Genomic DNA, 27,664 nt, shown 5'->3' on the forward strand with positions numbered 1-27,664 from the left:
GCCAAGACCTCAGATAATAACAATAGTTTATTTATATAATATAGACATAGAGAGAAACCTTCTACAAACATTAAAATGTATCACTGGCACGAGAAACCTTAAATTACAGTGAACTTGGCACACCACTTCTGAAAAGTTGCCGACCCCTGGTATAGAGTGACCATATGTTGTACTAAGATTCTCCTGCTTTTTTTTTCCCTGTGAGTCAGTATAACTTTTGCCAGCCCAGAAGTTGGGCAGCCAATGTTTTACGTTTTCACAATGTTTTCTCCAACTTTCATAAAGTAAATACATAGTTAATATGAGTTAAAAAGGCCAGGGACACTTCTTTGTGAAGAATCTGTACAGCAGATCATGCCCATAGACGATCCAGAAAAGAAATTTGAGGTTGAATTTTTTAATGTTGTGATGGATAAAGCAGTATCTGCTGTTGATGAAAGGTTTAATACCTTGCAAGTACACCATGAACAGTTTGGATTTTTGTATGACATAACTAAATTCAACAAAATAGGAAAACGAGCAACTAATGACAAAGTGCAAGAATCTAGAGAGCCTCCTGAAGCACGGTGATAGTTTTGATTTAAATGGACTTGAACTGTACAAAGAATTGAGTACACTGTCATCAATGTTGCCACATGCAAAATCGGTGATGGACATTGTACAGTTTATTCATACCCGCAAACTTGTTGACATATATCCTAATGTGTACATTGCCACTCGTATTCTACTGACAATTTCTGTAACAGAAGCATCAGGAGAACGGAGTTTCTCAAAACTAAAGCTCATTAAAAACTATCTCCGCTCTACAATGAGTCAGGAACGCTTGACTGGTCTTGCTATTCTTGCGATCGAACAAGACACGACTTTGTCTTTGTCATATGATGACATTATTACTGATTTTGCAGCCAAAAAAGTCAGAAAGATTGCTTTTAATTAAAAACAAATCTTTGTTTCAATACCTCTTCATATAAATTTCCAATAAAATGTTGATAAATTAAAAAAAATATATTATTTGCATCATTCTGTCATATCAGAATTTTTTCTATAGTGCTGCTTCTTTAGTGCTAGTCCATCAGCATTACAGTGTGCTTAATTAAGTTAAACTGGTTTTAATAATGTGAATGTGGCAAGTTTTCCAATACTATAAGCTTATGTTTGTTTTGCTAAGAGCAGATCAGGCACAGGGGCACCAGTTTAATAATCTCGCCTAGGGCACCATAAATCCTAAGGCCGGCCCTGTCTCCCATCATCTGCTTGGACAGGTGTTCTTAGCCCATCTGTGCGCTCCACTGATGGGCAGGAAAATTGGCCTGATGACACCATTGAGCACCATAAATAACTAATTTTTTTAGTGTTAAACTAGTGGTAAACTTAGGTAGAATCTTAGGTTTTGTCCTAAGTAATGTGAAGCCTTTTTTTTAACACTGTGTAAGGCATGTTAGCTTTTTCTCTATTCCAGGGATCTCAAACTCAAATCACGAGGGCCACAGAGGCCACATTGGCCCCAGGGCCGCATCACTTTTCATACAACGATACAAAAGTATAGTCAAAAATGAAAAAAATAAGAGTAATATAATATGCTATTAAAAGTCAATGTATTAACTTTTCAAAAACTGTAATGCAAAAAGTCAGTGCTAATTTTGACAGTCATTTCATTTTTAGCCACTTAGCTGGCAGCGTTTTGCATGAACCAGAGCATCAATATTTGTTTTGTCTCAGGATATCAGACCTATCTTAGTGTTGCTTGCAAATGTTCATTAGTGAGCCTTGACCTTAACACAGATTTGTTTATCTTCGTGGAAGAGAAAAACTGTTCACACGTATATATGTACTTCCAAACGTTGCCATTACCCTTGCAGAAGCAGAGAATAACATAGGAAATCTTTCTTGTGAAAGAAACTGGTAGAAGTCTGGAATTCCAAAATCTGTCGACTTCTGCTTCAAAACGGTGTCACCCTGAAGCTCCACTAGCTCCGTCTGCATTTCCTCTGCAACATTGTCAATTTCCGCAGCAAGTGGTGTGGAGAAAGATTGAAAATGTGGCTCAAGTGCCTTGAAATCTTTAAACCGCACATCAAACTGTTTGTGTAAGTTCGAAATGATCTCTGCATATTCTTTCAAGGATTTGAGTTCAAGTTTTCCTAAGGCATTCTGAGTTGAGAAATAGACCAACTTGCCAGCAGTCAACTGTTTTCCCCCACAAAGGAAGCTTGACTTTGAATGATTTAATACTGTCATACATCTGTGTTATCACCTGTTTTCTACCCTGAAGCTTCAAGTGCAGTGCATTCAGGTGATCAATTACATCTGTTAGAAAAGCAAGGTTGCAGATAAAAGTGGAATCAGCAAGCTGTGGAACCTCCTTGTTTTTCATTTTCATGAAGGAATCAATCTCCTCTCTAAGTGCAAAAAACCCTTCAAAACATTTCCACAATTCAGCCATCTAATTTCAGTGTGATACAGAAGTTCCCCATATTCGCTCTCTATACTTGCTAGAAAGAAGTGAACTGTCTGTGATTCAGCCCTTGTGCATGTATAAAATAAATGGTTTTAACTACTACATCCATAACTTTCTTCATTTTTAGACTTTTACTACACAGAGCTTCTTGGTGCAAAATGCAATGTATACTGGTGAAGCTAATTCCTGGTATACTGAGGCTGTTCAGTTTGGTCTTCAATAATCCAACCACACTAACGTTTTCAGAGCACATTGATGGCGCGTCATCTGTAGCCAAAGATACAAGTTTGTTCCATGGCAGCACAGCTTTTTCAATGCACTCTTCCAGTCCTTGAAATGTGTCGCATCCCATTGTGGTACCCTTCAGTGGCATTAAGTCTACCAGTTCTGCAGTTGTATTCAAATTACAGTCTACACCTCTAATGAACACTGCACACTATGCAGTATCTGATGCATCTGTACTCTCATCAAGAGCAGTTGAGAATGCTTTGAAGTCTTTTGCCATTTGAATCAATTGTTTTTGCACATTATCTGCTAAATCAGTTATCCTGGCGGCAACTGTATTGGCAGACAAGCTTATGCCTTCAAAAACTTTCTTCCTATCAGGACATAAAATTTCGCTGGCCTTCACAAGGCATTCAAGAATAGGCCTTCTGTAAAAGGTTGTGATGATTTAGTTATCATTTTGCTTATCACAAAACTTGTTCTTAATGAATCTTCGCTAGACTTGTTAATCTCTGAAAAGAAATTTCTTTGCTTGGCAAATGCTGCTTTAAGTTGCTGAACTTTTTCCTCTCAGATTTTTTGGGCGAATGCATCCTATTTTTCACGGTGCATCGTGTCATAGTGCCAACCCACGTTATACTCCTTGGGAACAGCAATCGTTTGCTGACAAATAAGGCATTGAATTTTATCTTTTGTCTCTGCAGAAAAAAATATAAATTCTCCTGTTTATCTTGGAAAACTTTTTTTCTTCCATTAGTTTTTTTGATGCTGAAGTCATTTCCGAGGGGTTTTAATAAAATATAAACACTCAGTAATGCACCTCTCTCAAATGACAAAACACACATTTACTTTCAGAATTATTTCAGTTCAAAATGGCAGTATCATCAGAAAGACTAACTAAGTAAACACACTTAAAAATAGGGCTCGATATTGTACGTTGACTGTTCTAAATACGCCTCTACCCGGATATAACGCTGTCCTCGGGAGCCAAAAAATCTTACTGCATTATAAGTGAAACCACATTATATCGAACTTGCTTTGATCCACCGGAGCGCACAGCCCCACTCCCCAGGAGTGCTGTTTTACTGTGTTATATTCGAATTCGTGTTATATCAGGTCATATTATATCGGGGTAGAGGTGTATAGATTTACAGGTAAATTGTGACCATGATGCAGTGCACTGTCCTCCATGTTTTTCGGACAACAATTCTTGTAGCGCATTGGCCTTTTCACTGTACTTGTATAATATTATACGAGAATCGCACTCCACAATGAATATTTTTAATAACAAATATTAGCAGTAAATAAATTTCATCATAAACAATAATCCTCATTGATCTTTTTTCCCCATTCAACAATCTCAACATTATGTAAACAACAATGATGCCAGTGTACATTACCTTTCGACAAGTTCCTTCTTATTCCCAATATGCTTCAATTCCCAACACTCTAACCATCTTTTCAGCTGGATTTTAGAGTGCTTTTCAATTAAAGAATGTCAGTTTTTCACCTGGAACACCATTTTCACTTAATGTTATGTGCATGAATTCATTGTTACCAGCCATTGTTAGCAGTATTTTTGCTAAGAATCGGTCCCTGGCCGTCTGAACGTTTATCTGCTCTATTATTAAAATGATCAATGATGTATGACATTCGTGTACGGTATCAAGCCCTATTTGCATTATTAATTATTTTACAAATTCTGAGTGTCATTGCGGGCCACAGGAACCCGCGTGTTTGAGACCCTGCGCTATACTGTACCTGTTCTCTGCCTAAAATGATCCAGCCATTTTCAAGAACAAAGCAAGGGGAAAATATGTTGGCCTTGTCCATGTAAATTCTGCCAACCTTTTCTCTGGAAAGCTCTAGTTCCTTTGTACTTTGGAGCAGAGGCTTGAAATCTGGCAGGCAGCAGGTCCGGCTTTAGGAAGCGTGGAGCCCAATTTGAACAGTTTCAACAGGGCCCCAGCAGGAATGACTTTAGAAACAAAAACAAAAAATCACCACGTGGGGCTTGTACTCACCAGGCAGTGCTCCAGGTCTTCAGCAGCACTTCGGCAGTGGGTTCTTCACTCGCTCCAGGTCTTCGGCGGCACTGAAGGACCCGCCACCGAAGTGCCGCCGAAGATCTGGAGCTAGCAAAGTACCCGCCGTTGAAGTGCCGCCAAAGACCCAGAGCGCCGCTGGGTGAGTAAAAGTTAGAAAGGCGCCTCTAACCAGGGAAGGGATTCTTATTGGGCGTGGGGCCCGATTCGGGGGAATTGGTGGAATAGGCCTAAAGCTGGCCCTGGCAGGCAGGTGGCCTTCATGACAGATATTTGCCTTTTGACATCCCCAGTTCTGGTGTCTACAATTCAAGAAGGGTATTGATAAATTGGAGAGAGTTCAAAGAAGAGCCACAAGGATGATTTAAAGTATTAGAAAACATGCCTTATCCAGTGTCTGGAAGTTGAAGCTAGACAAATTCAGACTAGAAATAAGGAGTAAAATTTTAACAGTGAGTGTAGTTAACCACTGGAACAATTACCAAGGTTTCTGGTGGATCTGGCAATTTTTAAATCAAGATTGAATTATTTTTAAAAAGATATGTTCTCGTTCAAAAATAATTATTGTGGAGTTCTCTGTTCTGTGTTATACAGAAGGTCAGACTAGATTATCACAATGGTCCCTTCTGGCCTTGGAATCTATTAATCATATGTGAAAGAAGGTTAGAAAGACAACCTTATCTCTGGCATTTCCTAGTTTTTGACTTCACAACCTTAATGGTGTGTGTGTGTGTGTGTGTGTGTGTGTGTGTGTGTGTGTGTGTGTGTGTGTGTGTGTGTGTGTGTGTGTGTGTGTGTGTGTGTGTGTGTGTAAAGTAAACTAAAATACACTTTGTTAAAATAACTGATTAAAATACATTTGGTGATGCATTATCCTTGTTTCTTTTATTAAATGCTTTGCTGGTTTGCAAAATTCTGTGCAATCTATAGTGTGGATTTCAGTCATTAATGCTGAGTAATGTGTGACATTCTGCTGTATATTCAACACTGTTTATTTTTCAAAAAGCCTTATGTAATCCAATTTTACTTTAATATTTCAGGAAAGAGTGACTAAACTATCACCTCGTCCCCAGACCGAAGAAGAGCTATCTGCCCTGTTTGAGGCATCCATGAAACTTTATTAGTTTAAATATATTGCACGTTCTTTAGTAATAAAAACTAACATGGTCTAAACCAGTTCAGATAATGAAGGAACATGGAACTCTGATGCTTGTATTTTACTGTCCGCTGCCAACAGGTCAAGTAATTCATGTTCAGTTCAACACTGTTTTTGTGATTTAGGGGCTGATTGTGTAATCAAAGGGGCTACTCATGTAAAGGTTGTTGGCTCAGATCTTAAGCTTTGCAAAGGACTTTCTCTTGCTTGAGAGCTGGACAAAAAATGGAGATAATTTGTCATGGACATTTTTTAAAAATGTTTAGGGGGTGAATTTTATCTTGTATTATAATATTCTATGACTATTTTTGTCTTTTAAAAAAAAAACTATAAACTGTGTAGGAAAAACAGACCACTCTTCCTCAGGCAATATTCTCAAAAATTTGAACCTGCTCAATTCAGAAGGTTCATCTTATGATTTTTCTACTATCTCATTCAATTTGGGGCCTAATATATAAAGATGGTTAACCTCATGGGTAAAATATATATAACTTTTTAACAAGTGGAAAAAGGCATCACAACACTTTTGTTTCACAGTATTTATTTTTAAAGTGGCTTGCCAGGCATTTTTGTCTTTTCATTCAGAAGTTATGCATGGGAATAAGTTTGCTTGTTCCGACAGGTTAGCTAACTGATTACCTGTCAACTGAGAAAGCAAACTGGCAGAAGGGGGATAAAATTCATATGTAAGTACTAAAATCTTTTAAAACTTTCTTGGATTTTTCACCCTCTGAGTCCCTTTGGGGTAGTGAGTTTTGCTGCCTACGTAGCTGCCTCACACAACAGCCTTATACAGAGAATATTGGAAAACAGGAAAGTTATTTTGAAGAGATTTTTAAAGTTTTTCTGTTTTGTGGAGTTTTAAATTGAACCTATTTACTGGTTTTCACAAAAACTCTGTGACTTTTAGTGTTGCTATTTTAATCAATATTTTATCAAACTTTTACCAATTTTTTTATTTATTGAAAGCCATGTTGTCTTACTGAAAACTGGGTTTTCTGTAAAAGAAAACTATCAATCATTTTGAAAATTTTTTTTATAAAAATAGCAATTAAAAATGGTGCAGCAAGTTTTTTCACACAAAACAGAAAATTTTGATAATGTTGACAAATTTGGCAGAAAGTTTTCCAAAAAGATCAATTTTCAAAAATTTCTTAAGCAAAAAATATCAGTCATTATAAGATGTTTTCTCTGTACTAGACAACTAGACAGGGCTTTAATGTCATGTCATAGTCACAGTCTGCTTCAGCAAATTCTGGAAGTTGGCACATGTCTATATCACAGAACAGAAGAGAGAAAAGGGTTTTTTTAATTCAAAAATATTTCTATTAGGCACAGATTTCATTGGCATTGTACTGCAACACCGGCAGCAGTATATACAATACTCATACTGTATTCATTTTAAAAACAAATTCTGATGTTTAATAAATCCTGTTCAGGCACCAATTTCATGCAGTTGCCATACCACAAGCTCAGTGTAGGAAAAGCATAACATGCTAGTTAGTTCCTTTACTCAGTTACTTTTACTCTTTGCCTCATTATAATTCTGTTCAGCAGCCACCCCACATGCAACTCTTCCAGTGAAGTAAAGGAAGGATGTCTTGTACATTTATGACTATTAATCTTGGCTCAGTAAGACTGGTGCCTTCCAACCACGTTAGGACCTTATGATGTAAGTATATTGGGTGTGGGGTTTTTAGGTCCCTTTAGTGCTTGGTACAAGGTTGGATGGATAGCGATGCAGACAGAAGGTCCTCTGTCTATCCACTGTATGGGTAAAGCATGGACAGTGGTTATACAGACAGCTCTGCCAATATCCCTCAGCCTATTCTGAGAAGCTAATTCATTTTCCCTGTCACTTCATACCCATTGCCTCCTTGCTCATTCTAGTGAAAATGCCAACAAGAGCCTCAATTGTGAAAGCTGGTTTCACGTGTGGATTTTATTTTCTATATTACATTATCTCAACAAAGACTCACCCTGCACTTAACCTTTTTGTTGCATCATTTATACATAATTTCTGTTCTCCCTCTCTGTGAAGTTTCATCTTATGCAATAGAAATGGTACAGTGCACTGAGGAGACAATATTTGTGGGACTCTATCTTCTAGCCAGACATTTTGGAATTGGAGGGGATGTAGCTTCTTCCAGTTGAACAGCGGATGAGTTTGTTAGGTATGTTATTTCTCCTGGGTGTTTTGATGGGTAAGAAGGAAAATGGGTCTTTCATTCTGTCATGGTTCTTATTTACCATTTATATTGGTATGCAAGTAATTAGTAGAATGGCTTCACTACTAATAGTATTTTACACTTACATATAACCCCTTTAATTGAAGGAACTCAAAGCAATTTACTAACATTCATGAATTAAGCCTCACAACAGCCTGTAAGGTAAGCTATTATTATTACCCCTATTGTATAGATGAGGAGACTGATAAACAGAGCAATTAAATGTCTTGCTTAAGATCACACAGGAAGCTTGTGGCAGAGTCAGAAATAGAACCCAAGTCTGCTGACACCTAGTCTTATGCATTATCCATAAGACTATCCTTCTACTACTAATTATTAGCCAGTGCTGAAAACTCTGTGAGAAGAATAAAGAGAGATGAATCCATCTGTACCTATTGGGTGTCTGGGAAGTGGGCGGGCGAAGCCCACCCACTGCTAAAGGATCCTCCCCCAGCCTAAGGGGAGGAACCACAGGGCCACAGAACCCACTGAGTGCGGGGGACAACTAATAAAAGAACAGGGACAGGAGTGAGGTCAAAGGGTCAGAAGGAGGGAACCTAACGGGGACACCGAGCAGAGAACCCCGGACAGCGCCCACTGCTCCTCGAAGGCGTCAAGGGAGCCAGTGGACGCCGCCCAGAGGAACTCCGCCCGGATGCGTGATCGGACCATGGAGCGGAAGCAAGCCCCACAGTCACCGGAGTCTCCATCGGCCAACCTCCCCTCCCTGGTCGCGTGGATGGCCTTTTTCGCCAGGGCGAGGAGGAGGTTGACCAGGAGGTCCCGGGACTTCGTGGGGCCACGGATAGGGAGTGCATACAAAAGGAGGTGAGGGGAAAAGTGTAACCAGAAATGTAAGAGGATGGCTGTGAGGAGCCGGTGTAGGGGCTGCAACCTGGTGCACTCTAAGTAAACATGCGCCAGGGTCTCCCTCACGCCGCAGAAGGGGCAGGTGTCCGGGACAGGGGTGAACCGCGCCAAGTACACGCCCGTGCTCATGAATCCATCTGTAGCAGGGTGGTTACCCTGCTCCTGCCCAAAAGGACTTAAATCAGCCCTGGAAGGGGGCTGTGGCTGGAGAAAGCAGCTCTAAAAGGCTGGGCTGATTGGGGGAAGTGGCAGCAGCTGGGGCTATGCCCCAAACAGACTCAGCTGGCCCTATAAAAGCAGAGAAGCTCAGGATAGACAACAGTCTCTCTCTGTTTTGTAGAGGGAGATGGGCCTGGCTGCAGGGAGCTAGAGACAGGGTACCTGAGTGGGGCTGGGGCTGGGGCAGGTCAGAGGAGGTGGGGAGCTTCTGCCTGGAAAGCCCCAAGCTGTGGCCTAGCACAAGGCCAACAGGTACTGGGGACTGCAGAGGGCAGCCCAGAGGTAGGCAAAGGCAGAAGGTCCAAACCCAACCTTGCCTGTGATGAGTAGGCTGATACTGCAGTCTGCCCCAGGGTGTGGGGACTGGACAATGACTGGCAGTAGCCATATACTGAGGTGAGGTGGCGATAGTGGGTGGGGGTTCCCCTGTGAGGGGGAGACCCTGAGGTTAAAAGGGATTACTGCCAGGGGGCAGCACCCCAGGTAAATGGGGCACCAGGGTCCTGGGAGGGACATGGGGGGCCACAGGTAAGGTGGATCACCGGCCTGCAGAGGGCACTCCCAAGCTGGAATGAGCTAATTCCCAGAAGTCACCAGCAGGAGGCGCTGCAGGGGTGAGTCCACATGTCTACACCATCCAGTTCAAATAGTAACAGTTTAATGGTGCTAGTGGTGTTAAATTCAGAACAGGATCCAGGATACGAGTACAGTTGATTGGCAGTTTTATCTGCCACTGAGTTACAGGTTTTTAATGTAATAAAATATACTGTTCCGTACCTGAAGGTCCACATTTTCAAAAGTGTGCATATATCTTTGTGCAGGTCCAGTTTGCACTCATGAATATGGGACTTGTGCATGTGTGGTTACAACTCATGAACACTCATTGTTTGGGCACGTGTAGAAAATCTGAGCCACTTGTTCGTCATCTGATTTATAAAAATGTTAATGCCTCAAACTCTAAGGCCTTCCATAATGTATCTTGTATAGTTTGAATGGTGCCTTTGGGAGCTATTGCAATACAAATAAGTAATTATGTATTTCCTACAAATATAAACATGTGAAAAGGTTTGAGAACTGTGTTTTAACTGTCACGTTAACTTGAATCTTGAAATGTACCTGGTGAATCCAAACCATTCAGAGGAAATAAGCTTTCATTAGCTTCACTGGGCAATATGATTATTCCTGATTAGATGCTTACTCAATGAGCTGACAGTATGTTGACAAACCATTGCATTGTGGGTAATTGAAAAGATTGTCCAATTTCCAAAAATAAAGAGCATCCTATCTACTGTACTGTCTCTGTCTGAACACTTATCTGGGGCTTGTCTACATTACCCACTGGATCAACGGGCAGCTGGATCAGTCGGATCCAGTGGGGGTTGATTTATCACGTCTAGTCTAGATGCAATAAATCGACCACCAAGCACTCTCCCGTCAACTCTGGTACTCCACCAGGGTGAGAGACGAAGTCGACAGGAGATCATCAGCCATCGACTTACTGCAGTGAAGATACTTTGATCTACTTACCGCGGTATGTCGACTTCAGCTATGTTGTTCACGTAGCTGAAGTTGAGTAACTTAGATTGATTTCCCCTGCCCTCCAGTGTAGACCATGCCTTGGACACTGAATATTCAATATAGAGAGTTTAAGTCCTATTATAAGTGGTTACAAGACCAGCATATTTTGAATGTCATATTGTTAGCAGTAGAGCTTGATTGATGTTTATGTGGATTCAAGGACTTTCTTATGGATAGTTTACATTTAAATCTCAAAAACAATGAGGAGTTCTTGTGGCACCTTAGAGACTAACAAATTTATTTGGGCATAAGCTTTTGTGGTCTAAAACCCATTTCATCAGATGCAGTGTATATTGAGGATCTTTATTTTTAAAAAAAGTCCAATACCCAGAGCAGCAAAGGAGACAAAAATAGATTGACAAATACTTTTATTTAAAAACACTTAACACAGGTTAATCTTTGACAACCTTTTTTGTCTTCTGTGAGTAGCTCTGGAAAATACAGGGCAAAATCTAAGGTCAGTTAGCACATGCACTTAGGGCACGTCTACACTACAGCACTTCGTTGGCGCGGCTGCCTAACGGTAGCACATCTGGTGAAGACATGTTATGCCGACAGGAGAGCACGCTCCCGTCAGAATAATTACTCCACCTCGATGAGAAGCGTCAGCTATGTTAACAGGAGAGCATATCCCACTGACATAGTGCTGGTGTAGACAGCACAAAACTTGTGTCACTTGGGGGAGGGGGATTTTTCACACCCCTGAACAATGCCAGTTAAATCGACTTAAGCAGTAGTTTAGACCTGCACGTAGTCATCATAACATATTTACTTTAATGGGGCTGCCAGGGCTATAAGCCTCTGGCCAGGTTCTGAGTCAGCAACATTTCTCACATTCTGCAGATCTGAAAAACAAAGGAAAGGGGAGATGTTAATGAAAAGACATATAGCAAGGCGAAGTAACTACTCTCCCAACTATATCTATGTACATTACTATGGTGCTCCAGCACTCATGTATATCATTCCCACCACCCTTGTATCTCCTGTCCAAGGAGCAATAAAACCCCTGGGCCCTCACTGCATCAGGTGGGGCAGGGGGCAGGAACAACTTGCTGCAGGATACTGAAGGACCAAAAGGTATGTCTTCCAAATGGGCTCAGCCCATTCCTGGCTCACAGAGGGAAGGAAACTTAGGTCAGCTACAAAACGAAGCAAACAAAGACAGAAAACAAATGGCAAAACCAAAAGCTTACAAACACTATTGAATGAATAAAAGAAAAATCAAGCTCCTTATCTCCTCAAGCACTGACAGGCTCTGGCAGCATTTCAAGAGGAGACGGGTCCCTTTCTGGCATGACATCTCCGCAGATAGTGTGTGGAGGGAGCATTATATGTCCTCTACCCTTTCTGCTGCATGCCCAGATTCCTGTACAGGACAGATGCATTTGAAGCATCCCTTAGTACAACCCATAAAATATACATAGGTGCAAACAGATATTGTATATTTCATAGGCACTATATACCAGATTGAATGCTTATTTTTTGCAATCTTAACACTCTTTTTAACTTTGTAAAATGTGATTATGACTAATGTTGGCTCTGGTCTGCAGGTGACTATCCTTTCTGTGAAACAGAGCTTTTATTAAAGCTGACATTTTCTAAGCCATCTTATATTTTTATGATGTATTTACTTAACCTATTTGTATGGTGCCGCTCTCAAAGCATCTAAGCCCCATCCAGTACAAAGCAATACTAGTCAAAAATCCTAACGTTGGACTTACAAATGAATTGTGCCTGAGGTAACACTGTCCAATAGTAAGCCCCAAGTCAGGACCTGTTTGGGGCTGCACTTAAGCATGTGCTTACAGTTAAGCAAAGAAGTGCTGTCCTGAATAAGGATGTAGTTAAGAAAATGCCTAGAGGCTTTCCTGACTCAAGACCATATATATATTTTTAAGGAGCAGATCCTATTAAACTAAAAGTATCAAACCTGAATCAGGAAGCATTTGATAGTTTCCATGATCACATCTCCCCTTCCCTGCACATTATTTTCCATAATCACCCTGACTGATACTGGACACTTTCAAAGGGAAGTGGCTGGCAGAGGTGCTTTTTTTTTTTTTTTTTTGGTTAAATTAAGGTTGAACAGAGTCCATTCTACAATTTTTGAATCATGGGGCAGAGAACAAATGCAGTTATCCCATAATAAATATATGTGTAATATTAACCACACTATTTTAAAAAGAGAGCTATAACAAAAGCTTCTGAAAGATGAAATTAAGCAAGGACATTGGACTAGCCCTGAACAAGGCCTGTCACTTGGTTTTGATAAAAAGATTTAAAAATAAAATGAAAAAAATTATGAAATCACTTATGAGCTGTTGTGATTTTTAGAAAAGCCTTTGCCATATCACTGCACATGCTCTTGCGAATAAATTAACTTCACTGGCAGGAACAGAGGCTGCTGCAGCTGGGACACTTAGTGGGAATGAGATTAACACTCTGAATATTTGGCTCCAGACAATCTGGCCTCAATTTGCACATACAGTTTTTGCAGACTAGTCTCTTAGAATGCATATGTTGTACAGTAATTCATTCAGACTCACTTTGCTCAAAGAAAAGTTTGCGCATGCATATTTTATCACTGGTTTGAACATTGGCCTGCTAAACCCAGGGTTGTGAGTTCAATCCTTGAGGGGGCCATTTAGGGACTGGTCCTGCTTTGAGCAGGGGGTTGGACTAGATGATCTCCTGAGGTCCCTTCCAACCCTAATAATAATCTGTGAATCTAAACTCAATCTGCTAGATGGTTTTGAAAACCGTCATAATCACACTATGCCCTCTCTGTGCTCGTGCCAGCACTGCATTATGTGCCAGGGTGCACAGTGGATTCCCTCACACAGTTGTGCATGTGACGAAGCAGAAGCCACTGTTTGAAAATTTTGTCCTAAATGTCCCAATGAAACACAAGACAACTTTTAAAAAGAACTGCAATAACAGGAGAAAAACTGCAGTTTGCTGGAAATGAACATTTCCTGACAATTTTCTGTATCCTGTACATTCTAAACTTCCATTAAAAAAAAAATTCATGTTGTAATGGTAATCACATATAGACTGGTTTAAAAAAAATTCACAGCCAAATTAAAAAAGCCAAGAACCAATCTTCCATAATCCCATTCATCTCAGTGCAGTGTTAATTTCAAAGTCTAAATGGAACCATTTTCAGGCTAATATGAGAGCAAGTCAAAAAATATTATTCAAAACTTTCTGAGAAAAATTACCTTTTTCAATTTTCTTAGAAATCTGAGGGGGAGTGTCAAAATTTTCTATATTTTTGGAGGGGGGAAATGAAAAAAGATTGTTTTAAAAATGGAAGCTGAAAAAATTGGTTTTGTTTTCTCAAAAAATTGGAATTTTTTTTAAGAATCTCAAAATAAACTTATTTTCTGACCAGCTCTAAATGTAATATTAGACAGCTGCAGGTTTTCCCCCTCCTTTCTCTAAATGTGGGAATTAAAGGCAAAAACTATTCATGCAACATGAAGGTTGCACAGTTAAAAATAAATTGTTGAAAAAATTGGTAAGTGCAAAAGTTAAAGTTCCAAAGCAAGGTTAATGTGGGTACATTGTAAAGACATAGCACCTGATTCTACGTTCAGCTACACTGGTGCAAATGTATTAATGCCTTGTATTAACCTCCATTGAAATCAATAGAGTTACACCAGTGTATCAGGCCTATGTCCTAGTTCTGTTCCTGTTTTCTGGTTAAAGGTTTAGCTTAATATTTTTGTGTCATAAAATATATATCAGAATATAAACAGAATATGCAGTATAGATTGGAACCTTAACTTTTACACTCTGACCTTTGGTCATTTTAATTTAGCCACCTCCATGGTGCATCAGTTGTAGTTTTGTGCTTTTAGTAGGAGGCTTTCTGTAAATGTTTAACCATAAAGCTTAAAAGTAGCTATGTAACATTGAGATACTGATTTACATCTGCAATCAAATGGATAACACATTTTAAAGTGATTGTCAAAGGCGCCAATACATTGCTGCCTCGTTATGTGGTGGTGTCACTTGCTTCTATGCGATTAAAGGATGCCATTGCGTGGCATTGTTAATGTTGCTGTGGACACAGCTGTGGGGGGTTTACTCTTTGTGTAGAGTTTGTCTCTTCTCAAATGAAAGTTGGACAAAGAATAAATCATCACTGAAAATATGGATGTATATTTTAAATAGATATTGGGCAAAAAACTGCTTTCCTCTTCCATAAAAACAAAATGACAACATATAGCAAATTTTGCTTTTCTGACCTTTTTCACCTTAAGAAAGATTAATGGTTGTTTATATTAGAAATCCTACTCTAGCCAGGGAACTGGATGCCACTGGGAACAATAAACAAAGCTGTTTTTTCACCCCTAGGTCATTAACACAGATCCTATCTAGGTCTCCAATGACCATCATGGCTGCTGAGTAGCCTCTGTGCGGTGGGTTGGTGATCTTAGTCCAGTTCCCAGCAGACAGGTCTCTGTATCATAAACACAGTTGCCACATTTGGTGCTCTTATGGCTAGTCTCAGGAGAGACACAAAGGAATAAATGGGTACAGAGACTGAACTTCCTTCCTCCTGCATCATTAGAACCAATGGAATTACGCCATTGACTTCAGTGGAAGCAGGGTCACTCTCCCTTTGATCTGTTGTAATAAATGGAGCCTACTTTAATTGTTAGCCTAACCGGTGAAAGGTGGGTAAAGGTTTATGAATGGTCACAATGAACTGTGTTATAAAATTGTGTAAGGAAAATATGTAAGAAGACTGGACTCATTTAAAGGGTTTATTAATACCACTCAAGGATTGTTTTAAGACTATGACTGGTAAACCAGAGGAGCAGAGGACCAGAAATTAATGGACCAAAATTGGTGCTTCAGAAATTAGGCCTAATTGTGAGCAAAATAATGAGAGGATGGACCATTCCACACATTGCCTTTTTTGGGGACCTGGTGGAAGAGACTTTGGGAAGGACAAAAAAACCTTTTTACCATCACTGCAGAAAGGATTGTCACCGTGACACCAGACCTTGCTACTCCCATGGGGATGCCAGGACATCATCACTGCACCAGCAAGAACCCCAGCCAGACACATAAAGAATCCCCTCCCTTGTGTGCTCTTTTCCATTCCCCCACTAACTGCCTCCTGTCCAATCTCTCTCTCTTGGCTTTTGTGCTGCACAGTACCAGCATGGTGAGATGAGACAGCCAGTCCAGCTCTGCACAGCCTGAGAAGGACTAGTGAAGGAGAGGGACCTGACCAAACCAACCAGAAAAACAGCTCTCATAGTTCTTCTGCCAGCCTAAAACATTTGTCTGTGACTGACCAGCCACCCCAGCAAAAGCTGGATTTTCTCCATCTTTACTAACATATCTCTTATCTCCCTTCTTCCTGTCTGTTTTATCTAAAGTAGGAACATCAGAACATAAGAATGGCCATACTGGGTCAGACCAGAGGTCCATCTAGCCCAGTACCCTGTCTTCCAACAGTGGCCAATGTCCTGTGCTTCAGAGGGAATGAACAGAACAGGTAATCATCAAGTGATCCATCCCCTGTCGCCCATTGCCAGCTTCTGGCAAACACAGAATAGGGACACCATCTCTGCCCATTCTGGCTAATAGCCATCAATGGACCTATCCTCCATGAACTTATCTAGTTCCTTTTTGAACCCTGTTATAGTATTGGCCTTCACAACATCTTCTGGCAAGGAGTTCCACAGATTGGCTGTGTGTTATGACAAGAAATACTTCCTTTTGTTTGTTTTAAACCTGCTATTAATTTTATTTGGTAACTTCTAGTTCCTGTGTTATGAGAAGGAGTAAATAACACTTCCCTATTTACTTTCTCTATGCAAGTCATGATTTTATAGACCTCTATCATATCCCCACTTAGTCATCTCTTTTTCAAGAGTCTGTCTTTTTAATTTCTCCTCATATGGAAGCTGTTCCATACACCTAATCATTTTTGTTGCCCTTTTCTGTACCTTTTCCAGTTCCAATATATCTTTTTTTCAGCTGGGGTGACCAAATCTGCATGCAGTGTTCAAGATGTGGGTGTACCATGGATTTATATAGAGACAATATGATACTTTCTGTCTTATTGTTTATCCCTTTCTGTTAGCTTTTTTGACCGTCACTGTACATTGAGTGGATGTTTTCAGAGAACTATCCACAATGACTTCAAGATCTCTTTCTTGAAGAGGTAACAGCTAATTTAGATCCATCATTGTATATGTATAGTTGGGATTATGTTTTCGAGGTGAATTACTTTGCATTTATCAACATTGAATTTAATCTGCCATTTTGTTGCCCAGTCACCCAGTTTTGTGAAATCCCTTTGTAACTCTTTGCAGTCTGATTTGGCATTAACTGTCTTGAGTAATTTTGTATCATCTGCATATTTTGCCACCTCACTGTTTACCCCATTTTCTAGATCATTTCTGAATATGCACAGCAATGGGCTTAAATAACAGCAAGTGATGTTTTGGTTGGACATTAGGAAAAATTTCCTAACTGTCAGGGTAGCTAAGCACTGGAATAAATTGCCTAAGGAAGGCATTGTGGAATGTCCATAATTGGAGATTTTTAAGAGCAGGTTAGACAAACACCTGTCAGGAATTATCTAGATTATACATAGTCCTGCCATGAGTGCAGGGGACTGGACTAGATGACCTCTCAAGGTCCCTTCCAGTCCTATGATTCTATGTTAAACAGGACTGGTACCAGTACTGACCCCTGAGGGACACCACTATTTAACTGTCTCTCTCTCTCCATTCTGAAAACTGTCCATTTATTCCTATCCTTTGTTTCCTGTCTTTTAACCAGTTACTGAGCCATAAGAAGACTTTTCCTCTTATCCCATGACAGCTTACTTTGCTTAAGAGCCTTTGGCGAGGGACCTTGTCAAAGGCTTTCTGAAAATCTAAGTACACTAGATCCACATGCTTGTTGACCCCCTCAAAGAATTCTAGTAGATTGGTGAGGCATGATTTCCCATTACAAAAACCATGTTGACTCTTCCCCAACAAATCATGTTCATCTAGGTGTCTGATCATTCTGTTCTTTACTATAGTTTCAACCAATTTTCCTGGTACTGAAGGTAGGCTTACTGGCCTGTGATTGCCAGGATCGCCTCTGGAGCCTTTTAAAAAAATTGGTGTCACATTAGCTATCCTCCAGTCATCTGGTACAGAAGCTGATTCAAATGATAGGTTACAGATTACAGTTAGTAGTTTTGCAATTTCATATCTGAGTTTCCTCAGAACTCTTGGGTGAATACCATCTGGTCCTGGTGACTTATTACTGTTTAATTTATCAATTTGTTCCAGTCAGGAAAATGACTCAGAATTGAACAACAGAACTAACCCTTTTTCCTCACCAAAGACTGTTTGACTGAATAAGAGACAATAACGAATATTTATCATCTGCAAAAAGGGACTTTGTTAGGTATTGATTGATCGTTTTGCATAATCACTCGGTTTCAGCTTCAGTACTCTTTGCCTCATTTTGGTTTCTCTCCTTTTGTGTGTTTCAGTCAATACATTTCTAACCTTTGACATGAATTTCCTAATGTGTTTGCCATGGTACTATGCAGACTGATTTCTCTGTATACCAAACCTTGTTTGTCACTGTTTGATATAGGACAATGTCAGCGTCTCATTAACACATTTGACTCTGTGTGACATTATTCCAGCTAAATTAAAACAGGTCCTTCCATAGTGTGATCTGAAGCATAAATATAAATCGGTGTTGGGATTTTTTTTGTTTTTTTGGGAGTTTTTTGTTGTTGTTGTTGTTGTTTGTTTTTGAAACAACTATTTTCTCTGGCCTGTGCTGTGTGTGTGTTGATGTTTGAAGGCAAGGTCAAAGAAATGGCCTTGCATTTGGAATGGAAAGTTGTGCATTTAAGGCAGTTTTTAGATCATGTGAGAGCTCATTCCACCATCTTAGACTTCCCCCCCCCCAGGTCACTTTCTGATGCTGTCAATCTGGCACATCTCATAAGCATTCCTTTTATATTTAAAGTATAAAATCTACCCTTGTGATGTAATTAACAAGGCTATATACAATGATGCAATTGACAAAATATAGCACTAACAGGAAGGGAGAGATTTTCAAAGCAAGGTGAGCATATACTTGCATGTGCATAACATGCATGTGAATATCTGATACACAAATGAGGCATTTGTACAATCAAGTAACATGCACCCACAGGTATGTGTGGAATTTTCACAGCTTGAACATCTGATCCTAAAGATTTAATGTTTCCAAGGGTTCCGGACTTGGTGGTAATGGTGGTGAAGACAGGAGCAATTTACTGATCTGTACCAAACAGTGTTCTTTTATTACCTGATACAGCACCAATTAATGTAAATAGCAAAACTCTCCTTGACTGCAGTGGTGCAAGATTAGACCCTTAGTGATGCTTCATCTGCAAGAAGAAGAATCCATTTGGTATTGGTGCATGCAAGTTAAACCACGTTCCCATTGTTTAGCTGTTGATTTGCAGTGCACTGACCTAGCATTTTCATTGTTCACCCTAGTTATTGACATGGTTGATTCATGTCTGTTTGCATGATTAGGAATGTTTTGATACAGTTTGCTTTTGTTTAATTTGGATCACAGTTGACTGTAATTTGGCAATTAGTTGAGTGAAATATCCCAGATTTTTTCTTAATGCATTTTGATCGTTATAACGGATGTCTACAATTTATATGACAGGATGTTCTTGTTCTTTAATATCAGAACTATTTGGGGATTTGCAGGCTTTCCACAGTAAAGCTAATGGCCCTGGTTCTCCATTGCACTGCAATTTATGTAGTCATTGCATAAAGTGTATTTAAAGGCTGCCGTTCTGAATGAGAAGTGTTATACAGCCGCTCACTTTACGCAGGTTTAAGTTTTTGTGGACTGTGCAGGGTAGTGAAGAATCACATGTCCCACATGTTCTCTTTTTGCCTCATGAGAACTTAGGTTCAAGTTCTTGCATTTTTATTCTTTAATCCATTTTTAAATGTGATATGATAAGTTCTGTGTGTTTCAGGAGAGGATTAGCTCCATGTGCCTCTCATCCCTAACTCCCTCTCTATTCCTCCAGGCGTTTCAAAGCTACAAATAGGGATAATTATATATAAAAAAGGAAGTCTTGGCTTTGAATTCCATTGGAAAAATATAGCTTCCTAGCAGGGCACAGTGGGAAAGTGGGGAATAGTTTGCACTAAAAATAGGGCTTGTCCCCACCTAGGTAAAGATGATTGGCATTTACTTTTCTCCTACTGAAGGATCCAGTGATATATTTATTCTTTGGGCTAATATGTCTCAACATGTTTTAAAAATAAACCTCATACTTTACAATTTATTATCACCATTCAATTGGCTGGACTGCTGATGATTTTCAAACTTTGCCTAGGCCTTGAATGAAAAATAACAGAGAGCAATGTGATAATGCTGTGCTTTAGGAGGATTTCTAGGAGCACACCAGGTGTTTACAGATAACCACATTAAAAACCAAAGGATGTAGAATCTACAAATCTGTAATTCTTCTGAAGAAGATGCCATCACTGGTATACAGCCAACAAGCCCTTTACTGTTTTATGTTAGTAAACCCCATCCTAAACTGAGTTCTGTGTAATAGTTGCAGTGGGGTTTATAGAGTAACTGAATGGATTACCACAGGGGATAAATAAGGATAAGCATTTTAAGTTTAATGGCGAATGGGTCAGAAGAAAATGACAAGTAAGGATCATCAGCTCCTTGTACATCAAAAATCTTGGGGGCAAGGAGATTTGAAAGGGACTGGCTCACACCCAGATTATGATCTTGGAAATCCTCCTTGTTATGTATTTGCAGCATTAACAAATCTTTCTCTGAGGAGATTTACTTTAATCCGATTCCTAGAAACAAGTCATGTACTTAAAGAAGTAAGATCTTTGACACCTTTATTAGCTTCTCTCCTGATACAGCCAAGGACTGAATCAGCGAAGAAATCAAATAACCATCTCAGTCCTTTCAGCACAGAGTGTAGGTTCACTAATAAGGATGGGAATTCCCCCTAGGTTGATGGCAGTATGTTGTATGGCATTGACATACAAACTCTGCTAAAACTACCATAAGAGGTTAACGTTTCAAAGACAAGGAGATTCTCCACCAATCTGTCTAAATTCAGCCAATTGTCCCTAGGTATTGCAGGGGTTTGATAATGCTGGGTGATCTCCCATAGCATCTGCGCTTCACTATTCAGACACCATGAGGTAAGTTAAGGACAGAACAGTAGCCTTAACAGGAAATGCTCTTTTGTGGGTGTAATGCTTCTCTCCAAAGTAGGTATTTTCTAATGCACCTTTTACTGTGGTATCTAAGTGCTGATGCCAAAGGTTAGTGACATTCTCAGTGGTATTATTCACATCCTTGTTTTACATTTGTCTTATTTTAACAGTAGAATACAAACAAAAGGGGAAAAACGGCTTTGAAGTCCTACAAAGACACCGTTCTTGATCTTGCATGTCATTGTGCGGCATACAGCAGAAAGCACGCAGCTGCTACAGGAGGGCATGCATGGGCACGAATAAGGTGACGTGCTAGGTGCAGGCAGCCAAGTGGCGGGAAGTGCCAATTCCATTGTTTGTTTTCTGTAGTTAGCTTTTTATTTATACTATGGTAAAATGCGTGCCTATTCCCTTATTTGCAGCTGTGCAGGACGGGAAAGGGGCAGCCACATGTGGGCACATTTGAGGAAATACGGATGTGTGTGATCCAAATGAGACACTTAGAAGAAGGGGGTAAATTGGCAGCAGGCTCATTGATGTGGGATTTAGGTTTCCTGGCGCTTCCTGCTCCTTGCTGCATGCAGCCCTCCTCTCCTGATATGTACAGCATCGTATCTTCAGTATGGGCTGACGGGGACAGAGAAGGTTGGACCACAAGGTAGTGAAGCTGAGCTCCCTTCCAGGCCATTCTACCCTGTGGAAAGGGGAGGCTGGACAGCAAGGTAGAAGGGAGGCCCATGAGAATGGCCTCTCCTCTTTATTCCCAACATATCTGCTCACCCCAAAGGTCACATGCCCATCCCCACATGTGGCTGTGGAATCCTGCACTCTAAGGGGAAGGCAGCCCGGGCAGTCGGTAAGTTCAAAGATAGCGGTTTCAGTTCATGTTGCATCATCTTTTGGAGTTGTCCATGGAAGAGCAATAAGTGGCATTTAGTGATCTTTGCCTAGGTATCCAAGCAGTGCATTTTACAGCCATGTGGTATGGGGCCCAATGTGTCATCATGCCAAATAGCTCCAACTACACAGGTGCAGGAACCACGTTTCCAACTGTTCTAAAAAATGACATCATCTACATTATGAGCCAATACTCAGTGTTATTTAAGCTTTGGTTAAGCAGAATAGTGCAAAAAATGTGTCCAATAGGTGCCAGAATGATCCTGATTTCCTGCTGACTGGGAAAAAGTCATCACTGGATCAATATAGATGAAGCTGCTTTAAAAAAAAATCACAAAACAAGTCTGAAAGATTTAATGAGAGTTTGTTTTCCAGCAGCATTGTAATAGCTTGTTAGTACAGTATTATTTGAATGTATCAGACTTTTGGGTGATTTTTTTTTAAAATGCCTTTAGTCCGTTACCAGTGCAGGGCCTGAGCCTGCAAGGTCTTCATGTGCAAAACTCCTTGGGCATTCTGCTCACAGGGGCATGCGATCTGGGGTCCTATCTTTGTTAAAACTAACTCGAAACGCAATGATGTGGGCATTGCTGGGATGGATTATTAGGAATCTGAACCTGCAACTACCTAGCACTTCTTACAATGAGTAGTCATATGGACTTCTTCATATGGCTTTTGCACGATTGGGGCTATAATTTTGTAAACGCATTGATTACCTATTTATGCCTCATTCTTTCTTAGATGACCCAACCAACAGCTTTTCTCTAGAACCCTGCAATATCTTTATGTAACTATTGCGTGTGATGCTCTGAAGTTTTTGCTGGGATTCTGTTTACATTTTCCTTGTATTTCAATTGGTATTTTCCTTTAAAATAGTAGCGTTTCGGCCTTATCCTGCCCGGCTTCTTGTTACTGACTGGGAAGTTCAGAATGGTTTTAAAATTTCTAAATAACTTTCTTACTCACATTAACACAATTATAAATACTCACTTTACATACCTGTCATATACTTACAAATCTTTGAGTTGCGAGGCTTTCCTTATAATTCTGAAAGACTTTTTTTTGTAAGCCATTATAGTAATAAGATAAAACTGTTTTGCAGCATGTTAATTTTGTTTAGCATGTTCATTTATCTAGAGAAAGAAGCAGACTGTCAGACTAGCACTGACTCATTAGTAATTGGTATTGGCTAGCTTCATTTCCCACATCTGTCTATACTATTATTCTTGCATGGTGCACTTGTTACTATTTTTCTTTTTGTTACAGTTGGTCACATTTCTGTGAACAATAGATGACACTTAACTGTTCTTTTCCAGCAAAAAAACCAGCGCTAACGCTGCAGCTTTGGCCTGCAGAGGCAAGTGTTAGAGAGTCTGTGCAAACACCATACATATGTAGTTTTGTCTCAGTTTATTTTTAAGTGGGTAATTGTGCATACATTTGAGTTCACTCCCATTCCAAAAATACTTGTGGTTTAGCCTTATCATACTGCCAAGTTAACAGTAAGAAATAGGCTCAGGTGGGATTAGATTTACCTGTTATGCAACAGAGTATAGGCTCTAATGAGAACAATGAGGTTACAGACTTGAGATGGTAACAGCTCCCATCCACACAGGCCAGGGAAACCCTGAGCTGACTTCTGAAGCCAATGGGATATTTGCCATTGACTTTACTGGGAACAGGATTAGGTGTTGAGTTTGTTAGAGAGGTACTAGCATGTTTTGTGAAGCCAGCATAAATAGGGCCTGAAGATTTCTGATGTTTCAGTGTCTTTAATTCCCTAATGGATTTCATTGTTTTGTTTTGTTTTTCAATAGTGAGATTTTTTTTAAGTTGATTCCCTTCCAAGTAATTAACAATGACCCATTCAACAGGACAGGTTTCCCTCCTCCTTTGCCTAAAAAAGGGATCGGGACAGTGCCAATTCCACAGAGAAGTCCCCTGGCTGCACGGTGCAGTTTCTGAGGGTGTGACAATGGCATGATTTTGACAGTGTCTGTGACACTGGACAAGTGTCTAGTTCTGACTGCCTGATGCTGATTGGCTCTTCACTCCAACCACCACCCTCTCAGTCTCTTCACCTCCATCTCACTTCATACCTGGCCCCTGACCCTCCTCTTCTCCCCAGCTCTGTCCCAATCAGCTGCTTTCCCTTCAATGTCTCTTCTCCCTTCATTTTTCTTTCCATTTAGCTTAGCCCCTCCACCTACCCCTCCAAAAGGAGATGGTAATCATGGAATTAACATCACATTTGTTGCTACCACATTGTTCACTCTGCTTTTGTTAAGTCCCTTATCCCCTCCCTGTGTCTGTCTTGTCTACTTAAGATCATCAGCTCTTTGGGTGGGGACAGTCTGCTACTCCATGTTTGGTTGGGCCTTAGCATGGCCATCATAAATGTGATCAATAGTACTAACGTGCCCCCTTTGAGAGAGGTGGAATTGGGGATCTGAAAGTGCAGCCAGAGTGACTGTAAAAGTGGTACCGTCTTACTTGGCAGATCTGCCCCTGGTGTGAATTCTGCATGGTAGCTACTCACTTTAATGACCCTCCCGCAGAAAAGACATTTGTCATGCTATTCAGTAATGGTCACCCTGCAGTGTCAACACAGCTAAGAGAGCATGAGCTGGGTTCTGTCCCTGCTTGTGCATCTCCAACAAAATGGTTTGCTAAGGTAAAATCAATTACCCCTGTGAAAACCCACTGAAGACAATGGAGTTGCGCTGGTGTCACAGCAGGTAGAGCTGTAAGACAATGAGGTTGCTCAGGTATTCAGGGCTTAAGTTAGCCTGCAGAATCAATATTATTCACAAAGAAAGACCCTCCGTTGAGTCTTAGAGACCAGGATGCGCTTGCAAGGGAGTGAAAAAAACCCTCTGCTTATTTGTGAACTGTGCCCATTTAACATGGAACAGTAAGTCACACTGGACATGGAGCTACTCAGTGCCTTTTGTAGAATCACACTCTCAGCCCTGCTGTGCTGAAGGGGCCAGAAACCAGAGTGGGAGGGGAGGCAAACTGCCCAGAAAGAACATAAATCTGCATAAATCAGCAGTTTTTAAAGATTTTGTAAAACATCAAAATCAGCCTTTCAGCTGTAGAGTTTTATGCATGTTTATATCTCCCTGTACCCAAAGTAAAGCACTTTGCCCATCCTTAGCCTGTGTACAAGGCTGTAGTCCAAAGAACCCTGAGGTCTGTCTGATCTAGAGAGGGTTGTGAGCTCCATGGCTTCCCTCATTTCCCCCCTCGTAATCAAATCACATGATAAAGCTTGTGCCACCACTGAATGTCACAGTGGCTATCTTTTGATGTTGCTGGGTATTAAGGTGTTGGGTGGGCAGAGATCCATCACAATTATCAACATTTAAACCCTGCCCACTAGCTTCCCGATTGAATTTTGAGTCTTCAGTGAAGGAAGGCACGTTTTAAGCCAATAACTCATTTCCTTGAGTCCGCTGCTGGAGGCAGCAGAACCATGCACAGTCAATTTATTATGTTAATCATATATTATAGTTATTGTGACACTGCCTGTAGTGACTCCGGAGTGTGACTCCGGGAACTCTGTTAGGAAGCAGGGCACAAATCCCAAATTGGTTTTGAGGTCTAGACATAGATTTCGCCAACTAGTTATCAAGTGCAAACTCCTCAAGTACTATAATTTGACTATAACTATCACTTTCACATGCAGTCACACACAGTCCTTTTGCGTACTCCAATGTATCTCACCATCCCAGTGAGCTTACCTTTGTGGAATATGGTCTCTTACTCCAGGAATCACAGCAATATTCAGGTTACTCCCAGTTTCAAAGTACCAGTCACTTATCCCTGGTCAATTGTACCTTCAATCTCACACCAAGGACAATGCTTATAGCCAATCCTATACTAAAATATATAAAGATTTATTAACTAGGAGGAGGAAATGAGTTATTTACAAGGTTAAAGCAGGTATATACACACACACACACATTAATGAGTTACAAATGTTAAGTTTCAAAAGGTAACAGAAGCTTCTATAATCAGCATGCTCTATATGTCCTGTAGGCCAAACTGAGGCTAAGCAGCTGGGGATTTCTTGCTTATGTCACTTTGCTCCCCCAAATCCAAGTAGCTTAGCAATACCAAGTGTATGGGATTTTTATCCCTCTCCTGCCATGTGCTCTGAGCAGCAAACTCAGCTGATAGGAGGAGTCCACTTGCATGACTCATCTTCATGGAGAGGAAAGCAGAACAAAAAACAATCTTTTATCCTCTTTTTGATACATAGGGAAATTGCAGATGCAAGATGCCACAATAGTTGATCTGGGGAATGGTGTAATACTTTCTGTTGAAGATCAACCTTTCACACTAACTAATGTCTCTCTCCAGTCTGGTGATTTACAGTCTCAGAGGTTCACAATCCTCAAATATGACCTCACAATATGGGGTACAAATGTTGTAAGTGAGATTAATTTATGGAGCAACTCAAAAGCATGAAAAGTCTAAACGTCAATCAGATTTTTATCATTCTAATGCCTGTTTTGACAATACTAACACAGAGGTGAGCCAGACTGATTTCAGCTCTATATTTGTCACTGTTCAATTGATACATCAGGACCTTGGCATGAGCTGGCACATAGGCTGCCAACCAGCAGCACTGTTAGCAATGGGCAAAAACCAGAACTTTGTTTTCTAGACTTTTGAATTTGGGCGATACAGATTCAGATCCCTCATCTGAGCTTGTCCCTACAAGATGGGTTCCAGGCCAAATCCAGAACTAAAAGAGGCCTTTTTTCTAGTTCTGGTCAAGTAATTCTTGTGAGATTTTCCACCCAATGTGGCAGAAAGTCTGAGAGTTCAATGGAACTATATGCAGCATAAGGCAAACTTGGTGTGAGTAAGGACAGAAGAATCAGGCCCTTCGTACATAATTATATATTGTGTATTTTATTGGAGCACCGAGGAGCCCTAGTTATGGCCTAGACCCTCATCATGCTAGGTGCTGTACACACACCGAACAAGCTTGCCGGTTTTGGGGTTTTTTAAAATCACAGTTACAAATATCCTTCCTAAGGCCCCAGTGGCTAGTTACCCACAGGAAGAATAGCATCTACTGTAACATTTTGAGAAGAATCAGTATTCTGCATTTGGATCTAAAAACCACCCAGAGTGACCTGTTCTAGAGGGTTGTCATACTGAGTTCTATGACATTGTTCTACCAACAGACTTCTAATGTTCATGTAGTAAGCATGGGCAATTTTTTCCTGACATTTAATTTACTGTGGCTCTTTTCATTTAAGGATCTCAAAGCAGCTGACAAATATCAGTCAAGCTTTGCAATATCCTCGTGGCATAGGTCATATCCTACCTATAGTATAGCTAGAACAACTGAGGCACAGAGAGGTGATTTGCCCAAGAATCCGTAAACCCTGACTCCCGGTTCCTCAGCTCTGGAGGTCACATTAGACCCTGAGTATACCTAGTGCTTGGTCATCTTTTTGTGGAAGTGGAGGAAAATGAAGCAAAAGGCTCATTTTCTGAACTAGGTGAAATCAATCCGTATGCAGAGATCCAGCACAGGGCCTATGCACTTGTTAAGGTTTTACTCCTATTGTGCAGTCTTAGGTGGTGCATAGACCTTGTGCTGGTTTTCCACACAGGGGTAACTGTGATCCACTGTCTCTTGTAGGACTGGATGTTCAGAGATGCCTGCTCAAGACCCAGGCTATAAAGCCTTATGCCAACATGTAACCAGC

General features: G+C 40.4%; 1 protein-coding gene and 1 long non-coding RNA gene across 3 annotated transcripts in view; one reads left to right on the top strand and one right to left on the bottom strand.

The window, feature by feature from the left end:
* The window catches only part of ADHFE1 (alcohol dehydrogenase iron containing 1), a 39,705-nt gene extending 33,787 nt beyond the window's left edge, over positions 1-5,918 (top strand). For both annotated transcript variants that reach the window (XM_030553201.1, XM_030553202.1), the window contains one exon: positions 5,769-5,918. In XM_030553201.1, coding sequence (XP_030409061.1) covers positions 5,769-5,852 — 84 coding nt within the window. In that variant the 3' untranslated portion in view covers positions 5,853-5,918. The remainder of the gene's footprint in view (positions 1-5,768) is intronic.
* A 5,274-nt stretch (positions 5,919-11,192) lies between these two features.
* LOC115646834 overlaps positions 11,193-27,664 on the bottom strand; it is a 31,130-nt gene continuing 14,658 nt past the window's right edge. The window contains exons 3-6 of the long non-coding RNA XR_003999137.1: positions 25,676-25,814; positions 22,929-23,062; positions 19,117-19,198; positions 11,193-11,624 (exon numbers count right to left, since the gene is read on the bottom strand). This is a non-coding gene — a long non-coding RNA (uncharacterized LOC115646834). The remainder of the gene's footprint in view (positions 11,625-19,116; positions 19,199-22,928; positions 23,063-25,675; positions 25,815-27,664) is intronic.

The sequence above is a fragment of the Gopherus evgoodei genome, chromosome 2 (assembly GCF_007399415.2).
Source record: "Gopherus evgoodei ecotype Sinaloan lineage chromosome 2, rGopEvg1_v1.p, whole genome shotgun sequence".
In the NCBI taxonomy this organism is placed as follows: Eukaryota; Metazoa; Chordata; order Testudines; family Testudinidae; genus Gopherus; species Gopherus evgoodei.